The sequence below is a fragment of the Colius striatus genome, chromosome Z (assembly GCF_028858725.1).
Source record: "Colius striatus isolate bColStr4 chromosome Z, bColStr4.1.hap1, whole genome shotgun sequence".
Taxonomy (NCBI): Eukaryota; Metazoa; Chordata; class Aves; order Coliiformes; family Coliidae; genus Colius; species Colius striatus.
This window is the reverse complement of record NC_084790.1, coordinates 77,687,686-77,708,996: the sequence shown is the minus strand read 5'-3', so window position 1 is coordinate 77,708,996 and position 21,311 is coordinate 77,687,686. Positions and strand designations below refer to the sequence as shown.

General features: G+C 54.0%; 3 protein-coding genes across 4 annotated transcripts in view; 2 read left to right on the top strand and 1 right to left on the bottom strand.

Moving 5' to 3' along the window:
• UBAP2 (ubiquitin associated protein 2) overlaps positions 1 to 21,311 on the bottom strand; it is a 152,434-nt gene that overhangs the window by 1,039 nt on the left and 130,084 nt on the right. For both annotated transcript variants that reach the window (XM_062017817.1, XM_062017818.1), the window contains exons 22-27: positions 8,343 to 8,421; positions 6,754 to 6,968; positions 4,231 to 4,330; positions 4,043 to 4,150; positions 2,272 to 2,339; positions 1,148 to 1,339 (exon numbers count right to left, since the gene is read on the bottom strand). In XM_062017817.1, the coding sequence (XP_061873801.1) occupies positions 1,148 to 1,339; positions 2,272 to 2,339; positions 4,043 to 4,150; positions 4,231 to 4,330; positions 6,754 to 6,968; positions 8,343 to 8,421 (762 nt within the window). The remainder of the gene's footprint in view (positions 1 to 1,147; positions 1,340 to 2,271; positions 2,340 to 4,042; positions 4,151 to 4,230; positions 4,331 to 6,753; positions 6,969 to 8,342; positions 8,422 to 21,311) is intronic.
• LOC133628720 (interferon-like) lies at positions 12,262 to 12,969 on the top strand. Its single transcript, XM_062017471.1, has one exon. It carries the CDS (start codon positions 12,262 to 12,264, stop codon positions 12,967 to 12,969), a length of 708 nt encoding a protein of 235 aa, XP_061873455.1.
• Positions 17,908 to 18,615, top strand: LOC133628719 (interferon-like). Its single transcript, XM_062017470.1, has one exon. It carries the CDS (start codon positions 17,908 to 17,910, stop codon positions 18,613 to 18,615), a length of 708 nt encoding a protein of 235 aa, XP_061873454.1.

Genomic DNA, 21,311 nt, shown 5'->3' with positions numbered 1-21,311 from the left:
CCCACGTAAAAAGTGACAGGACAAGAGGAAATGGCCTCGGGTTGCACCAGGGGAGGTTTAGATTGGAGATTGGAAGAACCTTCTCAGTGAGAGGGTTGTTAAGCACTGGCACAGGCTGCCCAGGGAGGTGGTGGAGTCCCCAGCCCTGGAGATATTTAAAAGACAGGTGCTGAGGGACGTGGTTTAGTGGTGGGCTGGGCAGTGTGAGTGGTTGGACCTTATGATCCTAAAGGCCTTTTCCAACCAAATGATTCTGTGCTCTTTATGTCTCGTGGTCTGGGAGCAGTGGGCACAGGGACATGGGGCAGGAACAGGGCTGGGGTAGCTCTGGCTCCCTCAGCACACATGTGGCACATTCAGACAGACAGGAGCCATTTCCTACCTGTGAACTGAAGGCAGAACATTTTTTCAGGGAGTGTTTCTAGTGAGGAAAGGAAATGCAGGGGCTAGTGAAACACATCAGAGCTGACACACACCCTGCAAGGGGATGCTGTTCAGCAGCACCTGCCTCAGCTTCACCCCTCACACCCTTCTCTCCACAGCCCACACCAGCATCACAGGCTGGCCGAGGCTGGCAGGGACCATGGAGGTATCAAGTGACAGGACCACATCCAGCCAGCTCCAAGGATGGAGACTCCACAACCTCCCTGGGCAACCTGTGCCAGTGCTCAGTCACTCTCAGGGTAAAAATGTACTTCCTGATCTTCAGAGGAATCCTCCTGTGTTCTAGTCTGTGCCATGGCCTCTGGACCTGCCACCGGGCACCACTGGAAAGAGCCTGGTTCTGTCCTCTCCAAACCCTCCCTTAAGATAGTTGTATACATTGATAAGGTCTCTCTGAGCCTTCACTTCTCCAGGCTGAACTGTCCTCAGCCTTTCCTTGTGAGAAGTGGTCCTAATCCTTCATGTTCTGGTGCCTGGGCTTGACCCTGCGCAGAGGCAGGACCTGGCGCCTCCTCTGGCTGAACTTCATGAGGTTCCCTCTCCAAGCTGGTCCACGGCACTGAGTCTGTCATTCTACAATCAAAGATCCTTCCCGACCAGCAAAGTAAAAACCCAAAGGAACCCTCTCCCAGACCCTGCTGGGATGTGGGGAGGGAGCAGCCCGCCCTGGGGCACACTGGGGAGGCAGAAGGGGCCAACTCACCTGCCCATCTTGCTGAAGATGGTGATGCAGCATCTGGGAATGAGGCTGCTGATGTGCAGGCAGGATATGGAGGAACGGGGCTGGAGCGTAACCCGGGGCAGCACCAGGGTTCAGGGGCCCAGTTGATCCGAGAGCAGAGGGCAGGCTGAACGGAGGCGGCGTGCCAGCGTGGAATCCCTGCTTGTCAAACGTCTGCACAGGAGGTGAGAGGCACAGCATCAGACACTGGTGTGAGCAGCCCCACACTGACCAGCAAAGAGTGGCCCACACACCCGTGACTTGAACCCTCCAGCAGGCCAAGCTGCATGGAACACCTGTGAGCCCTTCAGCAGACCAGTTCCAGCTCCTGTTCTCACCCGTATTTCTGCACAAATGCCTCCAACATTTCAGTTTCACTTCCACAGCTACTGTGTTCCTTTTCTGCCTGACCTCGCCTTACTCGGTGGGACACAGCTGCCTGGAATCACTCCTTCACACATTGCAGGGGCTCAGCCTGGAATTGCTCAACTGACACAGGGCAGCTCAACAAAAACACAAGCTGAACGTGCAGTAAGATCTTCATCTCCCTGACCAAAGCCTGACCCCTAACACTACAGGTGTAGCTGAGAATATGGATCACAGCCAGACACTGACTCCTTCAGCTGAGGGTGCAAGGAGGGGAAAACAGGAGCTGGATGTAAACTCGGGGCATACCACTGCTTGTCAAAGCACTTTCTGCCTTCCCTGGGAAGCTGAGCAAAGGCCAGAGGACAGCATGGGACAGGCCTCCTCAGGGGACAGGGGTGGGCACTACTGACTGGGCTCGCTGATGAGAAGCAAACAGCCCTTCGACTCACCTGCTTTTGGGGCTACTTTGACTAAAACCATTAGCACCATCATATGTTATTCGCAGCCAGGCCACAGCTTGTGTGGGACAATGCATGTCAGCGTGGACCACTGTGCCTGTGCCAGCAGCTGCCGGCAGGAGCTGACAGGGCAGAAATGGTGGGACAGAACAACAGCAAGCAGAGCCACTGTAACAAAGCCCAGGGCCTCCTGACCCTGTGACCAACTTGGCTGGGAACCAGGGGGAGCCATCGGCCTTGCCCTCAGGCCACGGGGGAGGAGGGTCCAGCACTGCTCACCTGAGTCTTGTTGTAGACCGAGCCACTGATATCAGGCACACCTGTGTTACTTGAGGTCACAGAAACACCTGGAAAACAACAACAAAACAAAGCCACTGAGAAAGTCATCACCACCCAAGTGCCAGCCCTCCAGCAGCCACAGCCAAGGGGAACAGCCCTCCGGGTGAACCGCCCCCCACAAGCCACAGCTCACCATGGGCGTTCAAAGGCACGTCACCAGGCAGCAGCTGGCTGCACCTCTCAGCTCAGGAAAAGCCAGCTTTTCCCTGGCATTAAGGATGCCTTTGGCTCCATGGCAGTGATCAAAAGCTTTCCAGGGCACTGCTGAGCCATGACCCTCAGCACCTGCTGCACATTGGAGCCCTTGTCCTTTGACATGCTGCAGGAGGGTGAGGTCAGAAACGCTCCTCTGCCCCCAGAGAATTCGTATCACTGATTTGTCTTCTACCTGGCCCAGCTGGTGCCACAACAGGCTCAGAAACACCAGTGAAGTGGCCACTTTCTGACAGCCTTATAAAGACTGGCACTAAGAATTTCACTTGGATCAGAAGAAAACCAGTGGTTCCTTTGGCCAGTGAATTGGACAAAAGGGCTCAGACGGTCTGCAGTGCTCTTGTACTCCCTTCCCTTTTCATGCTGCTCCTCTGCAGAGGAGAGTGTGATGAGATGAAGACACTGAGGTGCCGGAGCGTGTCCAGAGACAGGCACCAGGGCTGGCGAAGGGTCTGGAGCACAAGTCTGATGGGGAGCAGCTGAGGGAACAGGGATGTTTAGTCTGGAGGAGGCTGAGGGGAGACATGAGCACTCCATGCAACTGCCTGTGGGGATCAGTCTCTTCTGCCAAGTAACAAGTGACAGGACAAGAGGAAATGGCCTCGGGTTGCACCAGGGGAGGTTTCGATTGGAGATTAGGAAGAACTTTCTCAGTGAAAGGGTTGTTACACACTGGCACAGGCTGCCCTGGGAGGTGGTGGAGTCCCCAGCCCCGGAGATATTTAAAAGATGAGGTACATGGTTTAGTGGTGGGCTGGGTAGTGTGAGGTTAGTGGTTGAACTTGATGATCTCGCAGGTCTTTTCCAACCAAAACAATCCTACGATTCTAGGATGAGGCTTCCGCCGAATACAGCTGGTGCTCCAAATGCACAGCAAACGCTTGGTACTTGTTTAAGCCCAGAGATGAACTAGTTAGTGCTAAGCATTTCTCAGGTCTAACCAGCATGTGCAGGAAAAAAGCTTTCACAGAAGCTGTAGAAACTCTTCAGCCTTTAGAGTCACAAAGGAAACATTTCCAGGCGTGAAACAACACGATGAGTTATGGGGTGTACGGACAGCAGCTGAGACAACAGGCAGAGATGAGTGAACTGCCCTGCTTGCCCCTAACGCAGGTTCTTGCCAAGCCCCTCCAAATCTGGCCCTCAGTTGTCTGAGCACCATGTCAGCTGCAACATCTGCCTTGCTCAGGCTTCAAAAAACACAACACTGCTGCAGGAGCACCGTTCTTCATCGAAAGAAAGCTCTGGCAGAGACAACAGCTCACCATTCCTCCCCATGTGTAACTGTGGACAAAGCTGTGCATCAGCCACAACAAATCCTTAGGCAAAGTTCAGCCATGAGGTTTAGAAGGAAGACACTCTGGCCATTAAATAAAAGCTTTTTGTACACGGGAGATGGAGAAACAGCTTTGGATCATGAACCTGTTAAGGGCTGGCTGCTCTGGGAGTTTGCCCTACTAAACCCCGCTCAGGAGCAACCTCAAGTCTCACGTGTTACCTTTCCCAGGTCCAGTGCCAGCAGATTTGTTTTGTGCTTGAGATGACCCACTGTAGCCTCCTTTGCTGTAATCTCCAGCTGCCGTTCCCTGCGTTAAGTCATCGTAGCCTGCCGGTGTGTACAAGACAAGGGTTAGAGGGTGCGAAAGCAGCTCTGCGGGGCCAGGGCCAGCGCGGCAGGGCACGTACCTCCTCCGTAGCTGTGCTGCCCGTAGCCACTCGCCTGCTGGAAAGGGGTCGACGCCGTGTTCAGGTTGACTCCGTGTTGTTTAGCGGATGCTGGAGGTACCTGGACAAAAAAGGAACGAAGGATGCTGTGAAAGTGGGGGACAGGCTGTAAAAGGCGAACTCCTGCCATCTAGTGGGGAAGCACCTCCAGCACACTGGGAAACTTGATCTAGAGCCAAGAGAACCGGGATGGCAGGGGACATGGCAGCCGGGCTTCCAGTGGCCATTTGCTGTGGGGGATTTGTGCAAAGCTCAGGCTTTCTGCTCTGACTGCAGTGCTACCCTCTCTCTGAACAAGCTGAGCACTTCTTTCATGCACTGGACGTAAACAGCAAATTCCTACCTATAGGCCCACAAAGGAGCAACCATAGTGCTCTCTCTCCAAAATCAAACAAAGCATCAAGTTCCGCCTGAGGCTGTTTCAGCCCCTACGGGCTCTAAACCAGACTCTTCTAACCCTCCTGCCTGGAGCATACTCTTCCCAAACAATTGTCTTCCTCCTGGGACTACCAGAGCTGCTCTCTGATGGGGTCTCCTCCATCCTCAAAAGGATTTCCCAGGCGCTCTCACCTCACTGACTCAGCTTCCCTTACACTTTCCAGAGGCCACCAAAAGCCTCGGGAGTGCTGAGCTGCCACTGTCTGCTACTTACAGTAGCCTGCACGGGAATCCAGGAGTTATGGCCTTCTACATGTCTTGTAAGAAAGCAAGAAGAGGAAGGGACTGTAGTTATTTTCTCATGCCTGCACATTTCTGAAGATCCACCACACACTGAGGAAGATTACTCAGTTCTCATGAGACCCCCACCTGAGTACTGGATCCAGCTCCAGGGTCCCCAGGACAAGAAAGACACAGACCTGCTGGAGCAGGTCCAGAGGAGGGACACAAAAATGATCAGAGGGTTGGAACAACTCTCCTATGAGGGCAGGCTGAGAGACTTGGGGTTGTTCAGCCTGGAGAAGGCCCCAGGGTGACCCTCTTGTGGGCTTTCAATATGTAAAACGGGCTTCTAAGATGGATAAAGCTTTTTTTTTTTTGCCAGGCCCTGTAGTGACAGGACAAAGGGCAACTTTTTTTATCTGAGAGAGGGTAGGTTTAGACTGGACTTAAAGAATAAGTTTTTCATGCCCAGGCTGGTGAAGCACCGGCACAGGCTGCCCAGAGAGGCTGTGGCTGCCCCATCCCCGGCAGTGTTCAAGGGCAAGGTGGATGGGGCAACCTGGAGCAACCTGGGCTGGTGGAATGTGTCCCTGACCATGGCAGGGGGGCGGACTAGGTGATCTTTGAGGGTTCTTTCCAGCTCAAATCAAATTCTATGACTCCGAGCAAAACTAGAGAGACAGGAAAGGAGGGTGTAGTGGTTTTGCAGTGGGGAGCTACAGGGGTGGCTTCTTTAAATAAAGAGCTGCCAGAAGCTTCCCCTGTAGCTGACAAGGCCAATGCCAGTCAATCTTAAGATGGAGCACCAGCTGAACCAGGCCTGGCCAATCAGTGATCAAGGTAACCTTTCTGGGGTCTTGAAGGGGAAGAAGTCACCGAGCAGTTGCTGAACTGCAGCAGCAGAAGGGAGTGAGAATGTGAAAACATCTCTGCAGACACCAAGGTCAGTGGGGGATGAGGTGGGGGATGAGGCGCTTAGGCCCTGGAAGAGAGATTCCCCTGTGTCCTGCAGCCCATGGTGAGGCAGCTGTGCCCCTGCAGTCTATGGAGGACCAGGAGGAGCAGAGACCCACTGGCAGCCCGTGGAGGAGCCCACACCGCAGCGAGTGGATGCCTGAAGGAGGCTGTGACTCTGTGGGAAGCCCAACCTGGAGCAAGTTCCTGGCAGGACCTGGGAGCTCACGGGAAGAGAAGAACCCAGGCCAGAGCAGGTTTGCTGTCAGCACTTGTGATCCCGTGAGGGACCCAGGCTGGAGCAGTCAATACCTGAAGGACTGTTCTCCCTGTGGATGACCCACGCTGGGGCAGGGTGTGAGGAGCTGCCCCCGTGGCAGGCCCTGTGCCGGAGCAGTGCATGAGGGACCCACATTAGAGAAGCTGGTGAGGGATTGTCTCCCGTGGGAGAGATCCAACACTATAGCAGTGGGAAGTGTGAGGAGGCCTCCCCCTGAGAAGGAGCAGTGGCAAAGTCCATCTGTAATGAACTGACCGTAAGCCTATCCCCTGTGCTGCTGGGTGGGGAAAGAAGGAGAGTCCTGGGGAGAAGGAAGGGTAGGGGGAGGTGTCTTAAGATTCAGTTTTATTTCTCATCTCCCTGCTCTTATTGTTCCTTTAATAAATCAAACCTTTTTCTCCCCAAGTTGAGTCTGTTTTGCCTGTGACGCTAATTGCTGAGTGATCTCTCCGTCCTTGTCTTAAATCACAAACCAATCGTTATATTTCTCTCTCTCTCCTGTCCAGTTTAGGAAGGACAGTGATAAGATGATTTGGTGGACACCTGGCTAAACCACCACAGAGGGTTATGGTTCAGGCTGTCACACTTACAAACATGGTTGGCCCATACTGGAATGCACTGGGCACGCCGGGCACGCCAGCGTAATACGGTAACCCGGTGTAGCTGTAGCCCGGGGGCAGCGTTGGGTTGAGGAAGGGCTGCTGGGTCGTGTGGTGGGTCTGCGTCTGGTTCTGCTGCGGCTGGGCGAGCGTGGTAGCAGGAGCAGGGGAGGCAGAATCCCCACGGCCAAACTTTGTAACGTCACCTGGGAAAGAAAGAACTGTTTTGAAAAGTTGTCAAAGCTACTCTGAAAGCAGAGGACTCGGAGGACTTCAATCCTCTGGATACAAGCAGACAACTACAGCACAGAGCACACCCTACACTTGAAAGGCTGCAGCTGTTCCATGGGAAGTGCTCTCCCAGTCTCTGCTCCTGAGTGCCACAGCGACTCCCTGCTATCCCTGATAAAACAGAGATACCAATACTTACCTATCTCACACCATCTGAGCATATTAATCATACTCAGACCTGCAATACAACACCACAATACGCCAAAAGCAGAACTATGGTAATAGCCAAAGGGCAAATGGCTGTTGGGTTAAAGTGTCACTCTCCTGGAGGTTAAACTGATTAGCTAAAGCTTCGTGGGCTGAAAGCAAGTTAGTATTTACAGGCAGTGATGGGCATATTTTTGTCAATGTCTGTTTATTTGTCAAGCATGACTAGTTAGATGTCCAGTTCCTCACACCACCAAAGTTCTGGAGACAGTAGCTGAAGGCCAGGAAAGCAAGACTTGCATCGTGGGCCACCTTATTGAAGAAGTAGGAAGGGAAGTTTGGTTATTAACCCAAAAGCAGCCTCCTGGAAGAAGTGATTGTTAAGCAGAAAGCTCCCAAACACTTGAATTTTCTGTCAGCCTACAGAGCAGCACTTTCACATGGATTTTAGGGACACAACATACATCAACTACATCTCAGTCCTAACCAGCATGCCTTTTTGTTGGTTGGGTACTACAGCAGTTAATATCACCATTATAGGAATGACAACTCCCATGGCTACAGTTTTCAGCTGTGATCAGATGGCAGTGGAGAAAAACCACTGGCTGAAAATCCCACACGGCATTCACATCACCTTTGCATAATGGTAACTGAAGAGCAAGAGATTCTTAGATTTTGGAGAATGAAGTTCATTAGGTTTGGAGAGGGTGAGGGAGAGCCTTGCTCCGTTGAGAACATACAAGTGCTAAAAGAGCAGTAACAAAGCATGGGAAGCTGCTCTGGGGTATCTTATTCCATTGCCAAAAAAAAGGGAAATCAAGGCAGTTGAATTTCAAGAAGAATGATTAAGCTATGGAATATTTTTCCAGGACCTGTATGTGCTTGGGAAGGGCAAGAGATGTGCTGCTGTTTACACTCATAATGATGTGCGCTTACTCTCAAAGGCTAACCAATTGAATCCCAGAAGAAGTCACATGCAAATTATGGACCAAAACCATGAAAAAAGTAAGTCAGGGCTGAGAGGGAGACATTCACTTTTGTTTGACTAGTCTGGACTAATTATCTTCCAGCACTGCCGGGATGATCTGCATTTAGAAACCAGAACGCTTCAAGTGCCACCCTCAGCTTTCAGCAGCACTCACCTGAGTACGGGTTGTTAGCAAGGCTTCCATCTCTGCCAGTCAAGGTTGCAGGAGCAGGGAATGTAATTCCGTAGTAATCCTTGGAAAGAGACATCACTTGTGAAGATTTGAAGTCATAATAGGACAGCTCTCACAAATCTCACGTTAGAGGTGTAAGAAAACTTAATAAGGAAGAACTGAAGTTTGGGCAGAAGATGACTTTATCCCTTCCAGCAGAGCTGGATTTACCTGCATCCTCACCCAGAAAATAAACCAACTTTATAGACATTTTTAGTATTAAGTACAAATACTTCATCTCTTAAATCAAAGGCAATGACTAAACACTTTCCTGTCCCAGCCCTCAGCTCTCAGATGCCATCTTCCAGACACATCGTGCCTGGAAAAGCAACAGACTACGAGTGGCTCAAGAGCCATGGTCAGGCCGGGACCGTAACAGCAACGTGGATGTAGTCTAAAGGCTCTACCCTTGTATCACACTGTGTTGTCTACAAGTGAAAATGTCAGCCAGGAAAAGAGCACACACGTTAAAAAAAAATTAACTGGGGAGCATTTACTACTGATGATTGGAAGGTTTATTTAAACAATGTTAGCAGGGACCTCAGAAAATCCATTGAGTGTACAAAAAAAAAATCCAAGTTTTGGTACCATTAATAGACAGAACTTAAAAAACCTAAAACCAGTGATTGTTTAAGCTTTCTCTCTTTCTTTTTTCACTTTTATTTTTGTGTATGTTTGATAACATACCTACTAGTACAGTAGCATATGTATATATTTAGATATAAAAATACATTGTGGGCAAGAGCTTACAGATTTTACTTTTACTAATGAGCTATATGATCAAAAAAGGTGGAGGCTACTGCCTGAGATCTTTCTTCTGGGTCCTCTAAGGGCAGGTAAGACAGTCCTCACCCCAGAAAGCTTGCACTCTGAGACGACAGGACACGCCAGCAAAACCACAGCAGCATTTTGTCTTCAGTTTGGGAGGAAAAGCAAAAAGTTTGCCCCTTCCTTCTCTGGGTGAACTCCACATGTGGGGCTGGTTCTCTACGACGTGTTTTTCCTCCCAATTCTCATAGTTTACTCCTCACAACCTCCAACCTGTTATGCGTTAATGCTTTAATCACTAGTGTATCCATTTCCAACCAATCCTCCATCACTGAATAAGAAATAGTTGTGGCATTATTACTTAAGTGGCCTAGAAATTGAAACTTATATTAAAAATCAGAGTTGTTCACCAACTAAGGAAAGGTATAAAATCAAGAAGGCTCACAGGGTGGATACAGCCGCTGCTGCTATGTGAGGAACCCACAACACAGCAACTCCCTGCAAATACCACGGAGTGTGGAGCAGAGTGGGGGCTCTGTGCTCAGACTCTGACAATACACAGGAATGAAATGGTCCTCTAGAACTGATCAGTAGCACTTTTAGTATCCTGAGACAAAGTTCTGTGAAATCTTGATGGAGTGCTATCCTTTGTGCGAACTTTGCTCATTTTGATGTCATTTGAATACTGAAGCACAGCTCTATCCCAAAGGCTACCCGCCTCCAAGGCGCCACCACTCCTTGAGTCTGCGCCCTGAATTGTTTGTCAGCTCTACCTTGAAGTGCGAGGTGCGAGAATTTTACACCAATCCTAATAAAGGTATTTATGACTAAAGGCCCTCCAAGTCCACCTTGAAGGTAGAAGATGGTATAAAATGGTTAAAGAATAAAGGCGATTGTTGGGGAAGACACCATCGTGAAAAGTCAGGGAAGCTTCCTGGCAGCCTGCCTCCGGCTCCTGGGATCAGCGGATGGACTGAGCTTCTCTTCCTTCCCCCTTGGGATGCCTTGGGTGAGACTGAAACTGAGGACTTCTGGGCGAAACTTAGAAATCTCTGCAGAGTTACTTTAGTTTTTTCGAGCCAGGTTGTATTTTGTAACTTCCTGGCTGTATTATTTCAATATCTATTTTTGCACGTGCTTTTTTCTGCACACAGTGACTGTCGCCAGCAACCCCTAAGAACCTGTGTCTCTGTTGCATGAATAAAACTGCACGGTTTCAGTCGCCAGTCGTCAGTTTCCCGCTGAAAGCGACCAAACCACTCTGTCCCCTTTTAATGTGATAATAGTTTAGTATTGCAGATACTTTCTGCAACAAGCATCACATTTCATCACCCTTTCCTTCCAGGTAATTCCACCTCATCAACTGTCACGAATCACTTAAGAGAATACAATTACATACATACTAGAAGTCTTAGTAGGTTACTCAAAAGCAGGTCTCCCATCTACTCGTAAGGAAAAAGCCACAAAAAGCACACTTGGAGGGGAGCTCTAAACAGGACCCAGTGGATATGAACTGGAACTAACTCGCTAGCATTTCCCCTATAGAAATTGGACAAAAATCCACACAAGAACAGGGAGGGTCCAAGGATCACAATTACTCCTGCTGATTCTCTGGTGAGGGAAAACCACATCAGTGCTGCATAACCCCATCCCACACACGTTCAAAACAAAACATCATTAGAAAACATGATTACAAGCCAGTTACCTTCACACCTCATGCCCACTCACAGGAAAACATCAGAAGAGATAACTCTGTAGTTTAAATACCATGGGTATTTTGTGACCTACCAAAGATGTCTACAGTACAAACTAAAATATCAGGAATAGACTCAAAAAGTGAGATAGAAATGGGCTGAAAAACGCTATGTGACCTGATGTGATAAGATTAAAACTCCACCAAGCAGCTCGTGAGGTACCATGAGCACCAGCTAACGTAAGACCTCTGCCACATGGGCAGCCTGCGAACAACAGAAAAAGTAGCACATACCAACGTATAATCCACAAAATAAATTAATAAAAACCCCCAAAACACACAAGCTGAGAATTTACAGCATCATCACACATGTTAACTGAGTTTAAATAAACAGAATCCCCTCCCAAACCTCAGGGAAACTCCTACTCCTGCTAAATCAGCATGCGCAGATACTTCTCGCTGCTGGAAGCTTCCCAAGGAAGCCATGACTCGAACTTGGGACTCTGCCAATTTTCACTTTCTAGATGTAAGTGGACTTTTGTGTCACACACAAACATTCCCACCCGCTCTTAACTTTCTACAACAAATTGCACACACAATAGAAAATCCAACCAAAAATAGAAAGCACAAATGCTCCATGAATAGTTGATGAAAAAAAAAGTTATTTATGAGTTTGCTTCTAACATCAACACATTGAAGGTAAAAACCGAAGGGGACATGGAAGGGGTGACAGGCTGCCAAGGTACTCTGCAATATATTTACAAAGAGAGGAAAAACTCTTCCACCAGACAAATTGCAGATGGTACAGAAAATGCTACACAGAAAAAAAAGAGAAAAAAAGAAACTTATGAAATATTTGTGAATAACAAAGAAAAATACGCTTTGACTTGTATCTATAGTAAAAAACAGAGTATGAAGTAAGAAAAACAGATATTGGTAGGCAGAGAAATTTCAATATATAACCCAAGGAAGAAAACTCACAAAACTGATGTACAGGAAACCTTGAAATGTATCCCCAGCTCAGCTGTCCCAAAAGCCTCTGCCACCACACTTTCACATCCCCTGCTGAAGCACAAAGGCAGAGGAGCCACGCAGGTTACCCTGAACCCCAAAAGCAGCCCTGGGAAAGAACAGATCCCCCGCATCAGGTCATGGACACTTCCTGTTAACAATATGAAAAATAAAACAGAAGCACTAAGGGAAAGTTAAACAGAAAATAAAACTGAAAATGAAAACAGGGAAATTCTAGCTACAGGACTATGATGATGATGAAATGAAAGCTGGATCTCCACATAAAGTTGGTGCCCAGTAGCACCCCGAGCACAGTGTCCATCTGTCCCACCACACAGCCTCACCGGCTCCCGCGCCAGCAACAACCCCACGCGCCACCCACAGCCCCCCATGCCTGCGCCACGCACCGCACGTACCCGCCGCCTGCGGCACGGCGTCCCGGCGCTGCTGCTCCTCCTGCCGCCGCTCGCCACCGCCCTCGCCTGCCCCACTCTGCGCCCCCGACTCCTCACCTTCCCCGGGGACGGCCTCCGCCTCCTGCAGGCCACGGCTCCCAGCCCCACCCAGCCCTGCCAACACGACTGGGACGACGCACCCGACTTCCCCGGCGCCGTCCTGAACACCACACACCCGCAACAAGCCGCGCACATCGCCCTCCACATCCTCCAACACCTCTTCGCCACCTTCAGCAGCTCCAACATCCCACCACACTGGGACCAACAGGCGCTGCACACCCTTCGCAACCAGCTCGACCACTCCATCCACCACCTGAGGAGATGCCTCATGGACACCCGCAAGCTCTCCCAAGGACGGGGGCCCCGCAACCACCTGCTCGCCCTCCACCGCTACTTCAGCAGACTCCAGCTCTTCCCCGGCACCCACCACCACAGCGCCTGCGCCTGGGACCACGTCCACAACCAAGCCCTCCTCTGCTTCCAACACGTCGACACGCTCCTACGCCGAAGCAGGAGCCGAGACGCGTCTGAGCTCCACCAGACCCATCCAGCCCCAACGCCCGGCCCCAGCCGCCGCCAGCCGCCACGGCTCAGCACCGCCCACAGCGCTCCCAGGCACGAGCCCGCGGGCACACGGCCGTGAGCACGGCCAGCCCGCACCGTGCCTGGGCGGGAAGGACGAGGCAACTGCCGTGCTGCACGCTGATGGAGAGCCGCGAGGCGCCGCCACACACCTGCTGCTTCTTACCCACGGCCCCATCCAGCCTGGCCGGAGCGAGACCTCCCCGGCCGAGGGAACGGTCCCCACGCACCTGGCGGGACTCCCACACAATGACTATTGGTCACAGGACCCTGCACAGTTCTTTATTCGTCTATTTATCTATTTATTTATTTATTTATTTGTTCCGCGGGACTCTGGATTTATTTATTTATTTATTTATTTATTTCTATGTTGCTCCATCTATTTATTCACGCATCTCCTGCAAATAAACACTTGCGTTGCTCAAACAAAAAGAACAACAGCAGTGGTGCTCCTCACGCACATAGCTGACAGGACTCTGCAGCCTGCCAGGGACCAGCCTCCCTCCTGCAGCCCCTCTCACTGATGCCTCCTGCACGGCTTGAAGGCTCTGCACAAGGGGCCGCTCTCAGGGACCCACCACCGCCCTTCAAGCTCACAGGCACCTCCTCATGACGCCAGGTGGACATAGCACACACCTGCACAGATCACACCTGCCCTGCCCTGCATGCACCTCCATTCCCAACACACACAATCTCTCCTTTCCCTACCCTCTCTCACTGCCAAGACACAAAAGCCACCTCCAAACCACCACCCCATCACAAACAACCACTCAGCGAGGACTCACCACTGCTTGCGACCAAGCAGCGTGGCTTCAATAACCTGCACCTCAAAGAGACCAGGACGGGCACCCACCCACGCCTCCACATGCTGGGACACGGAACAGCACCCCAGCGCTTTGAAGCCCACCCAACAAACTCCAAAGACACACAAAAACCACACAGGAGATGCCCGCGACCGCTCCTTGCTCTCCTACAACCACCGCGGACGGCTTTGTGCGGAGCCGGCTGGGCTCGGTAACAGGGGGAAGGGGCTGCGCCCATCTCCCACGCAAACTCTTCCTGAAACGTCCCCTGCCTCTGAGTTTGGGGCCCATCTGCGGCCCGCACGGGACAACCTGGCTCCTCTGCCGCCACTGCCGAAGAGCAGAAATCTGCAACCTGCAGGACGAGGTGGGAGGACAGGACCAGACGGAGGCCACCACGCGCAGCCCGCAGTCAGAGAAGCAGGAGAGCCAGAGCAGAGATCCCCCTGCAGCCCATGGCCTGCAGAGTGCAGGCTGAGCCCCTGCAAGCCACGCACGGCAAAGGCAGGACTGAGAGCTGGCAGCAGCTGCAGCAGGACCCCGTGCCAGAGCGCGGGGAATCTTCTGGACCCCACGACACAGGCAGCGCACAGGAGCCGCAGCCCTCGGGTGAAGGCCCGTCGCAGCGGCCCGTGCAGGGCTGCCCGGCCTGGCAGGGACCCCGTGCTGGAGCAGGGCAACGGCCAGGAGCCCGCCTGCCCTCAGGCGAGACAAGCGGCAGGAGCCATCGCAAAAGCACTCACTCCAACCCCCACTCCCTGCCTCCCTGGGCTGTTTCGCCCACGCCTCTAAGCGGCCACTGAGCCCTCCCGTCCCTCAAGGGCTGCCAGGGCTATAATGGACTAGCAATGTGCCCCAGCCTTGCTAGCAGCATACTTAACCACCCAAAACCACATTGCTCCCACCAGCCAGGATTCTGCCCGTTAGACGTGCCATTGCCTTGGAAGGCACGACTCGCTGTCTCAGGATAAATGGCCTCCGCGCATGCACCCAGGCCCGGCGTCAAGGAACTGTGACCCTCCTGGAGTTTTAGGGACTTTCTCAGACCCTCCTGAACTTTCCAGGACCCTCCAGAGACGGTACTGGGCACGCGACAGGGGGAGGCGTGGATACAAGAGCCGGACCAGCGGAGAGGTCGCCCTCGCGCTCCCTTCCCCCACCTCACTGCCGCTCTCGGGCCAGCCAGGATCGGGGCAACGTGCTGAAACGGACCAAACCCCCTCCAGCTTGCGAAAGGGGGAGCACTGCCAAGGGCAAATGCTGCTCTGCTGCAGGCAAGCCCCCAACTTATTCTCAAAGTTACACAGCACCCGCTCTTGCTTTTACATCCTGCTGCCCTTCAAGCTTTGCCCGATTTCCACTCTCACCCTGCTGCTCCTCACACTCGCAACCGCGCATTCCGCAGCATTACCTTCTTCACCAGCAGCCAGCCTCATCCTCTGAATGCCGGCTCACCTTTTTTGCCAATGACCAGCTCTTTATTCCCCCACTCGACCAGACGGAGCATCGCAGCTCCTAGACAAGCAGCTGCCGGGACGCTGTGCACTCCAGCGGTGACTATCAGCACTTTCCCTCCCCCTGCCGGCGCACTACAGAGACCTTCCAACAAAAACTCAAGCCCGCTGTCAGGTGCGGTGGATTCCCGGTAGTGGCTATTGGAACTTTCTCTCTCTCTCTTTTCCTTCCCTCTCCCTTTTCTCCTTACGGTGTTGTTTGTTGTGGGTGAAAGAAAGAAGTTTAGCACTGGACTCCGTTTTGAGTCTTAAATCTGTTCTCGAGAATACGTGAAACCTGATCGTGAAACAGTGAACCTGTTTCACTGGACATCACTCAGAAGTTAAGCCCAGGTGAGCCCGGTCACGCAGAATTGTCTGAGGTCGCCTGGAGAGCAAGGGACTTCTGCCAAATTAAGCCCAACAGGGGACAGTGACATTTAATTGGTTCCGCAGACGGCGTTCTTGGAAAACAAAGCGCACTAGGAAGCCGTTACCCCCTGGCAGTGCACAGGGGGAAATGCGGATAGCACCGTTCAACTCTCTCCAAACGATAGCCGCTTTTCTAGGACTAGCACCTTGTTGTGCTTTGCCGTAAGCTGGAGGCTCCTGGGGGCAAACGGGACAAACTCGGTGTCATGGTTTAGCAAGGAGCAGCTTTTGCTTGGTAACAGGGGGAGCGGCTTGCAGCGAAGACTCGGTAAAGAGTTAGTTTTTGGACTCTCCCCCGCCTCCTGGCTTCACACCCACCTCCGGCCCGGCCAATCTGGCGCCTCTGCCATCTCTCTTCATTGGCGTACCACTCGGAGTTGGTTTATGTTTGTTATATTTTGGGGTTTTATGGTCCTGCTTTGGTTGGTGTTGCATTAAAATCTTTTCTGCTCTCTTCCCCAAGCCCGCTAGCCTGGTCTGTTTTGTCCCGGACCTTAAGCGGCAATTCAGCTCTTCCCGCCCTTTGGCAATCCTCAGGTCTTTGGTACTTGAGGCTAATGGTGGTCTTTTCTTCCCTGATGGACCTAAACCACGACACCTGGATCTTAAGGAGTGTCTCTCACAGGACGATATCCCCTTTGTAGGACTACGGCCTTGTCTCCTCCAAGCTAGAGAGCCACAGCTCCCCTCAGCCTGGCATCATACGGGAGGTGCTCCACTCCCTCAAAGACTTCTCATGGCCCGCCACAATAACCTTCAAACCAAACCAAAGGGAAGCAAAGAGACCCTAGAAGCCCCACCCATCCATACCCAGTGCTCAAGTGCATGGACACACAGCACCTCCTTGAAGACACGCTGCTACAGGAGAGCTCCTGAGGGATTGCCCAGAAACACGTAGCTCTGCAAGCCTGCCAGAGTGCAAACAGAAATGATGTATTCCTAGGAAAACGAGGATGACAAACCACAAGTCAAAAAGTTCAAAAGCACAACCAATACTGCAGCCTCACGTGACGCCCAGCACAGAAGGGAAAGGAGAAACCACAAAACCTCACAACGGCAGCAAAAGTGCCCCATCTATCGCCACCCCTGCGCTTTCGCATCCCCCACTCAACCACTACAGGCAACGGCACCCCCCAAACCTCCCGACCCAACACACCTCCCGCCAGGCACAGCACGTCCAGCAGAGAAACTGGGAGGGGGTTGGCGGGAAGGAGAGATCAGCGCTGGGGAATCCCTCGGTGGGCAGCGAGCAATTGCACCGGCCACCACCCAGGGTTTTGTTTCCATCTTGGTTTCATACCCCTGCTCAGTACGACCCAGGACTGTTCTTACGTTGGGCTAATTACTGATACTCCCCTTCATTCGGGTTCCTTGATGACATTCCTCTTCTATCCCTCCGTGCGGTTTTATTTCCTTGGCCCAACTCTCCTCCCCATCTCACCGGGAGGAAGGAGCAGAGGAGTGACCGAGCCCACACGCCTGGTGCTTTGATGCTGGTTGCGGTGAAACCCCAACACCCAGACGCAAGGCTCTTTGCTTATAGGGACCAGCTTCCTCTTGGCTCTGCCTCAGACATCTCAGGCAAAGGGACGGACAAAGACCCAGCCACGGGGACAAACAAGAGGCACCACAGACAGGGATCTGACTCCAGCGGCAGTCCCAGCAGCACGCACTTCCCTTTTTCCCCTTCCTTCCCTCCCAACCCCTTCTCGACACTCTCCCCGAGAACACGGGCCATGCCCAGCTGCCCGCACCCACACCGACCTGCCAGCAAGGCTCCTCCGCCCCTAAGCCTCGCTCCAGGAGTTGCCCACTGACATCACTTCACGGCCCTTCCACACACAACCAACAGAAACCATCAGCCCACAGCTAAACAAAGGGAAAGCAGCAGCGAAAAGGAAAACGCAACCACCACCATGGCAGGGGCAGAGGGAAAAGACCCCCGGGCATGCCAGGAACCTTCAGCTGCCCAAAACGGGCCTCTCAGCCGCCCCAAGGTCTCTGCCCCGGCACTCTCGCATCGCATCCCCACGCAACCGCTCCCGCACGGCCACCCCACTAACGTACTTCCTCAGCACCGCCGCGGGCACCGGCCACAACCGAAAGCCACAGCCAGAAGCCGCGGCAATCGGAAAGCCCGGCAGCGAAAGCCGCCGCTCCGCATAAAGCCGGCGCCCGGCAGCACCCCGAGCACAGTGCCCACCCGCCCCACCACACAGCCTCACCGGCTCCCGCGCCAGCAACAACCCCACGCGCCACCCACAGCCCCCCATGCCTGCGCCACGCACCGCACGTACCCGCCGCCTGCGGCACGGCGTCCCGGCGCTGCTGCTCCTCCTGCCGCCGCTCGCCACCGCCCTCGCCTGCCCCACTCTGCCCCCCCGACTCCTCACCTTCCCCGGGGACGGCCTCCGCCTCCTGCAGGCCACGGCTCCCAGCCCCACCCAGCCCTGCCAACACGACTGGGACGACGCACCCGACTTCCCCGGCGCCGTCCTGAACACCACACACCCGCAACAAGCCGCGCACATCGCCCTCCACATCCTCCAACACCTCTTCACCACCTTCAGCAGCTCCAGCATCCCACCACACTGGGACCAACAGGCGCTGCACACCCTTCGCAACCAGCTCGACCACTCCATCCACCACCTGAGGAGATGCCTCAACGACACCCGCAAGCTCTCCCAAGGACGGGGGCCCCGCAACCACCTGCTCGCCCTCCACCGCTACTTCAGCAGACTCCAGCTCTTCCCCGGCACCCACCACCACAGCGCCTGCGCCTGGGACCACGTCCACAACCAAGCCCTCCTCTGCTTCCAACACGTCGACACGCTCCTACGCCGAAGCAGGAGCCGAGACGCGTCTGAGCTCCACCAGACCCATCCAGCCCCAACGCCCGGCCCCAGCCGCCGCCAGCCGCCACGGCTCAGCACCGCCCACAGCGCTCCCAGGCACGAGCCCGCGGGCACACGGCCGTGAGCACGGCCAGCCCGCACCGTGCCTGGGCGGGAAGGACGAGGCAACTGCTGTGCTGCACGCTGATGGAGAGCCGCGAGGCGCCGCCACACACGCCTGCTGCTTCTTACCCACGGCCCCATCCAGCCTGGCCGGAGCGAGACCTCCCCGGCCGAGGGAACGGTCCCCACGCACCTGGCGGGACTCCCACACAATGACTATTGGTCACAGGACCCTGCACAGTTCTTTATTCGTCTATTTATCTATTTATTTATTTATTTGTTTGTTCCGCGGGACTCTGGATTCATTTATTTATTTATTTATTTATTTCTGTGTTGCTCCATCTATTTATTCACGCATCTCCTGCAAATAAACACTTGCGTTGCTCAAACAAAAAGAACAACAGCAGTGGTGCTCCTCACGCACATAGCTGACAGGACTCTGCAGCCTGCCAGGGACCAGCCTCCCTCCTGCAGCCCCTCTCACTGATGCCTCCTGCACGGCTTGAAGGCTCTGCACAAGGGGCCGCTCTCAGGGACCCACCACCGCCCTTCAAGCTCACAGGCACCTCCTCATGACGCCAGGTGGACATAGCACACACCTGCACAGATCACACCTGCCCTGCCCTGCATGCACCTCCATTCCCAACACACACAATCTCTCCTTTCCCTACCCTCTCTCACTGCCAAGACACAAAAGCCACCTCCAAACCACCACCCCATCACAAACAACCACTCAGCGAGGACTCACCACTGCTTGCGACCAAGCAGCGTGGCTTCAATAACCTGCACCTCAAAGAGACCAGGACGGGCACCCACCCACGCCTCCACATGCTGGGACACGGAACAGCACCCCAGCGCTTTGAAGCCCACCCAACAAACTCCAAAGACACACAAAAACCACACAGGAGATGCCCGCGACCGCTCCTTGCTCTCCTACAACCACCGCGGACGGCTTTGTGCGGAGCCGGCTGGGCTCGGTAACAGGGGGAAGGGGCTGCGCCCATCTCCCACGCAAACTCTTCCTGAAACGTCCCCTGCCTCTGAGTTTGGGGCCCATCTGCGGCCCGCACGGGACAACCTGGCTCCTCTGCCGCCACTGCCGAAGAGCAGAAATCTGCAACCTGCAGGACGAGGTGGGAGGACAGGACCAGACGGAGGCCACCACGCGCAGCCCGCAGTCAGAGAAGCAGGAGAGCCAGAGCAGAGATCCCCCTGCAGCCCATGGCCTGCAGAGTGCAGGCTGAGCCCCTGCAAGCCACGCACGGCAAAGGCAGGACTGAGAGCTGGCAGCAGCTGCAGCAGGACCCCGTGCCAGAGCGCGGGGAGTCTTCTGGACCCCACGACACAGGCAGCGCACAGGAGCCGCAGCCCTCGGGTGAAGGCCCGTCGCAGCGGCCCGTGCAGGGCTGCCCAGCCTGGCAGGGACCCCGCGCTGGAGCAGGGCAACGGCCAGGAGCCCGCCTGCCCTCAGGCGAGACAAGCGGCAGGAGCCATCGCAAAAGCACTCACTCCAACCCCCACTCCCTGCCTCCCTGGGCTGTTTCGCCCACGCCTCTAAGCGGCCACTGAGCCCTCCCGTCCCTCAAGGGCTGCCAGGGCTATAATGGACTAGCAATGTGCCCCAGCCTTGCTAGCAGCATACTTAACCACCCAAAACCACATTGCTCCCACCAGCCAGGATTCTGCCCGTTAGACGTGCCATTGCCTTGGAAGGCACGACTCGCTGTCTCAGGATAAATGGCCTCCGCGCACGCATCCAGGCCCGGCGTCAAGGAACTGTGACCCTCCTGGAGTTTTAGGGACTTTCTCAGACCCTCCTGAACTTTCCAGGACCCTCCAGAGACGGTACTGGGCACGCGACAGGGGGAGGCGTGGATACAAGAGCCGGACCAGCGGAGAGGTCGCCCTCGCGCTCCCTTCCCCCACCTCACTGCCGCTCTCGGGCCAGCCAGGATCGGGGCAACGCGCTGAAACGGACCAAACCCCCTCCAGCTTGCGAAAGGGGGAGCACTGCCAAGGGCAAATGCTGCTCTGCTGCAGGCAAGCCCCCAACTTATTCTCAAAGTTACACAGCACCCGCTCTTGCTTTTACATCCTGCTGCCCTTCAAGCTTTGCCCGATTTCCACTCTCACCCTGCTGCTCCTCACACTCGCAACCGCGCATTCCGCAGCATTACCTTCTTCACCAGCAGCCAGCCTCATCCTCTGAATGCCGGCTCACGTTTTTTGCCAATGACCAGCTCTTTATTCCCCCACTCGACCAGACGGAGCATCGCAGCTCCTAGACAAGCAGCTGCCGGGACGCTGTGCACTCCAGCGGTGACTATCAGCACTTTCCCTCCCCCTGCCGGCGCACTACAGAGACCTTCCAACAAAAACTCAAGCCCGCTGTCAGGTGCGGTGGATTCCCGGTAGTGGCTATTGGAACTTTCTCTCTCTCTCTTTTCCTTCCCTCTCCCTTTTCTCCTTACGGTGTTGTTTGTTGTGGGTGAAAGAAAGAAGTTTAGCACTGGACTCCGTTTTGAGTCTTAAATCTGTTCTCGAGAATACGTGAAACCTGATCGTGAAACAGTGAACCTGTTTCACTGGACATCACTCAGAAGTTAAGCCCAGGTGAGCCCGGTCACGCAGAATTGTCTGAGGTCGCCTGGAGAGCAAGGGACTTCTGCCAAATTAAGCCCAACAGGGGACAGTGACATTTAATTGGTTCCGCAGACG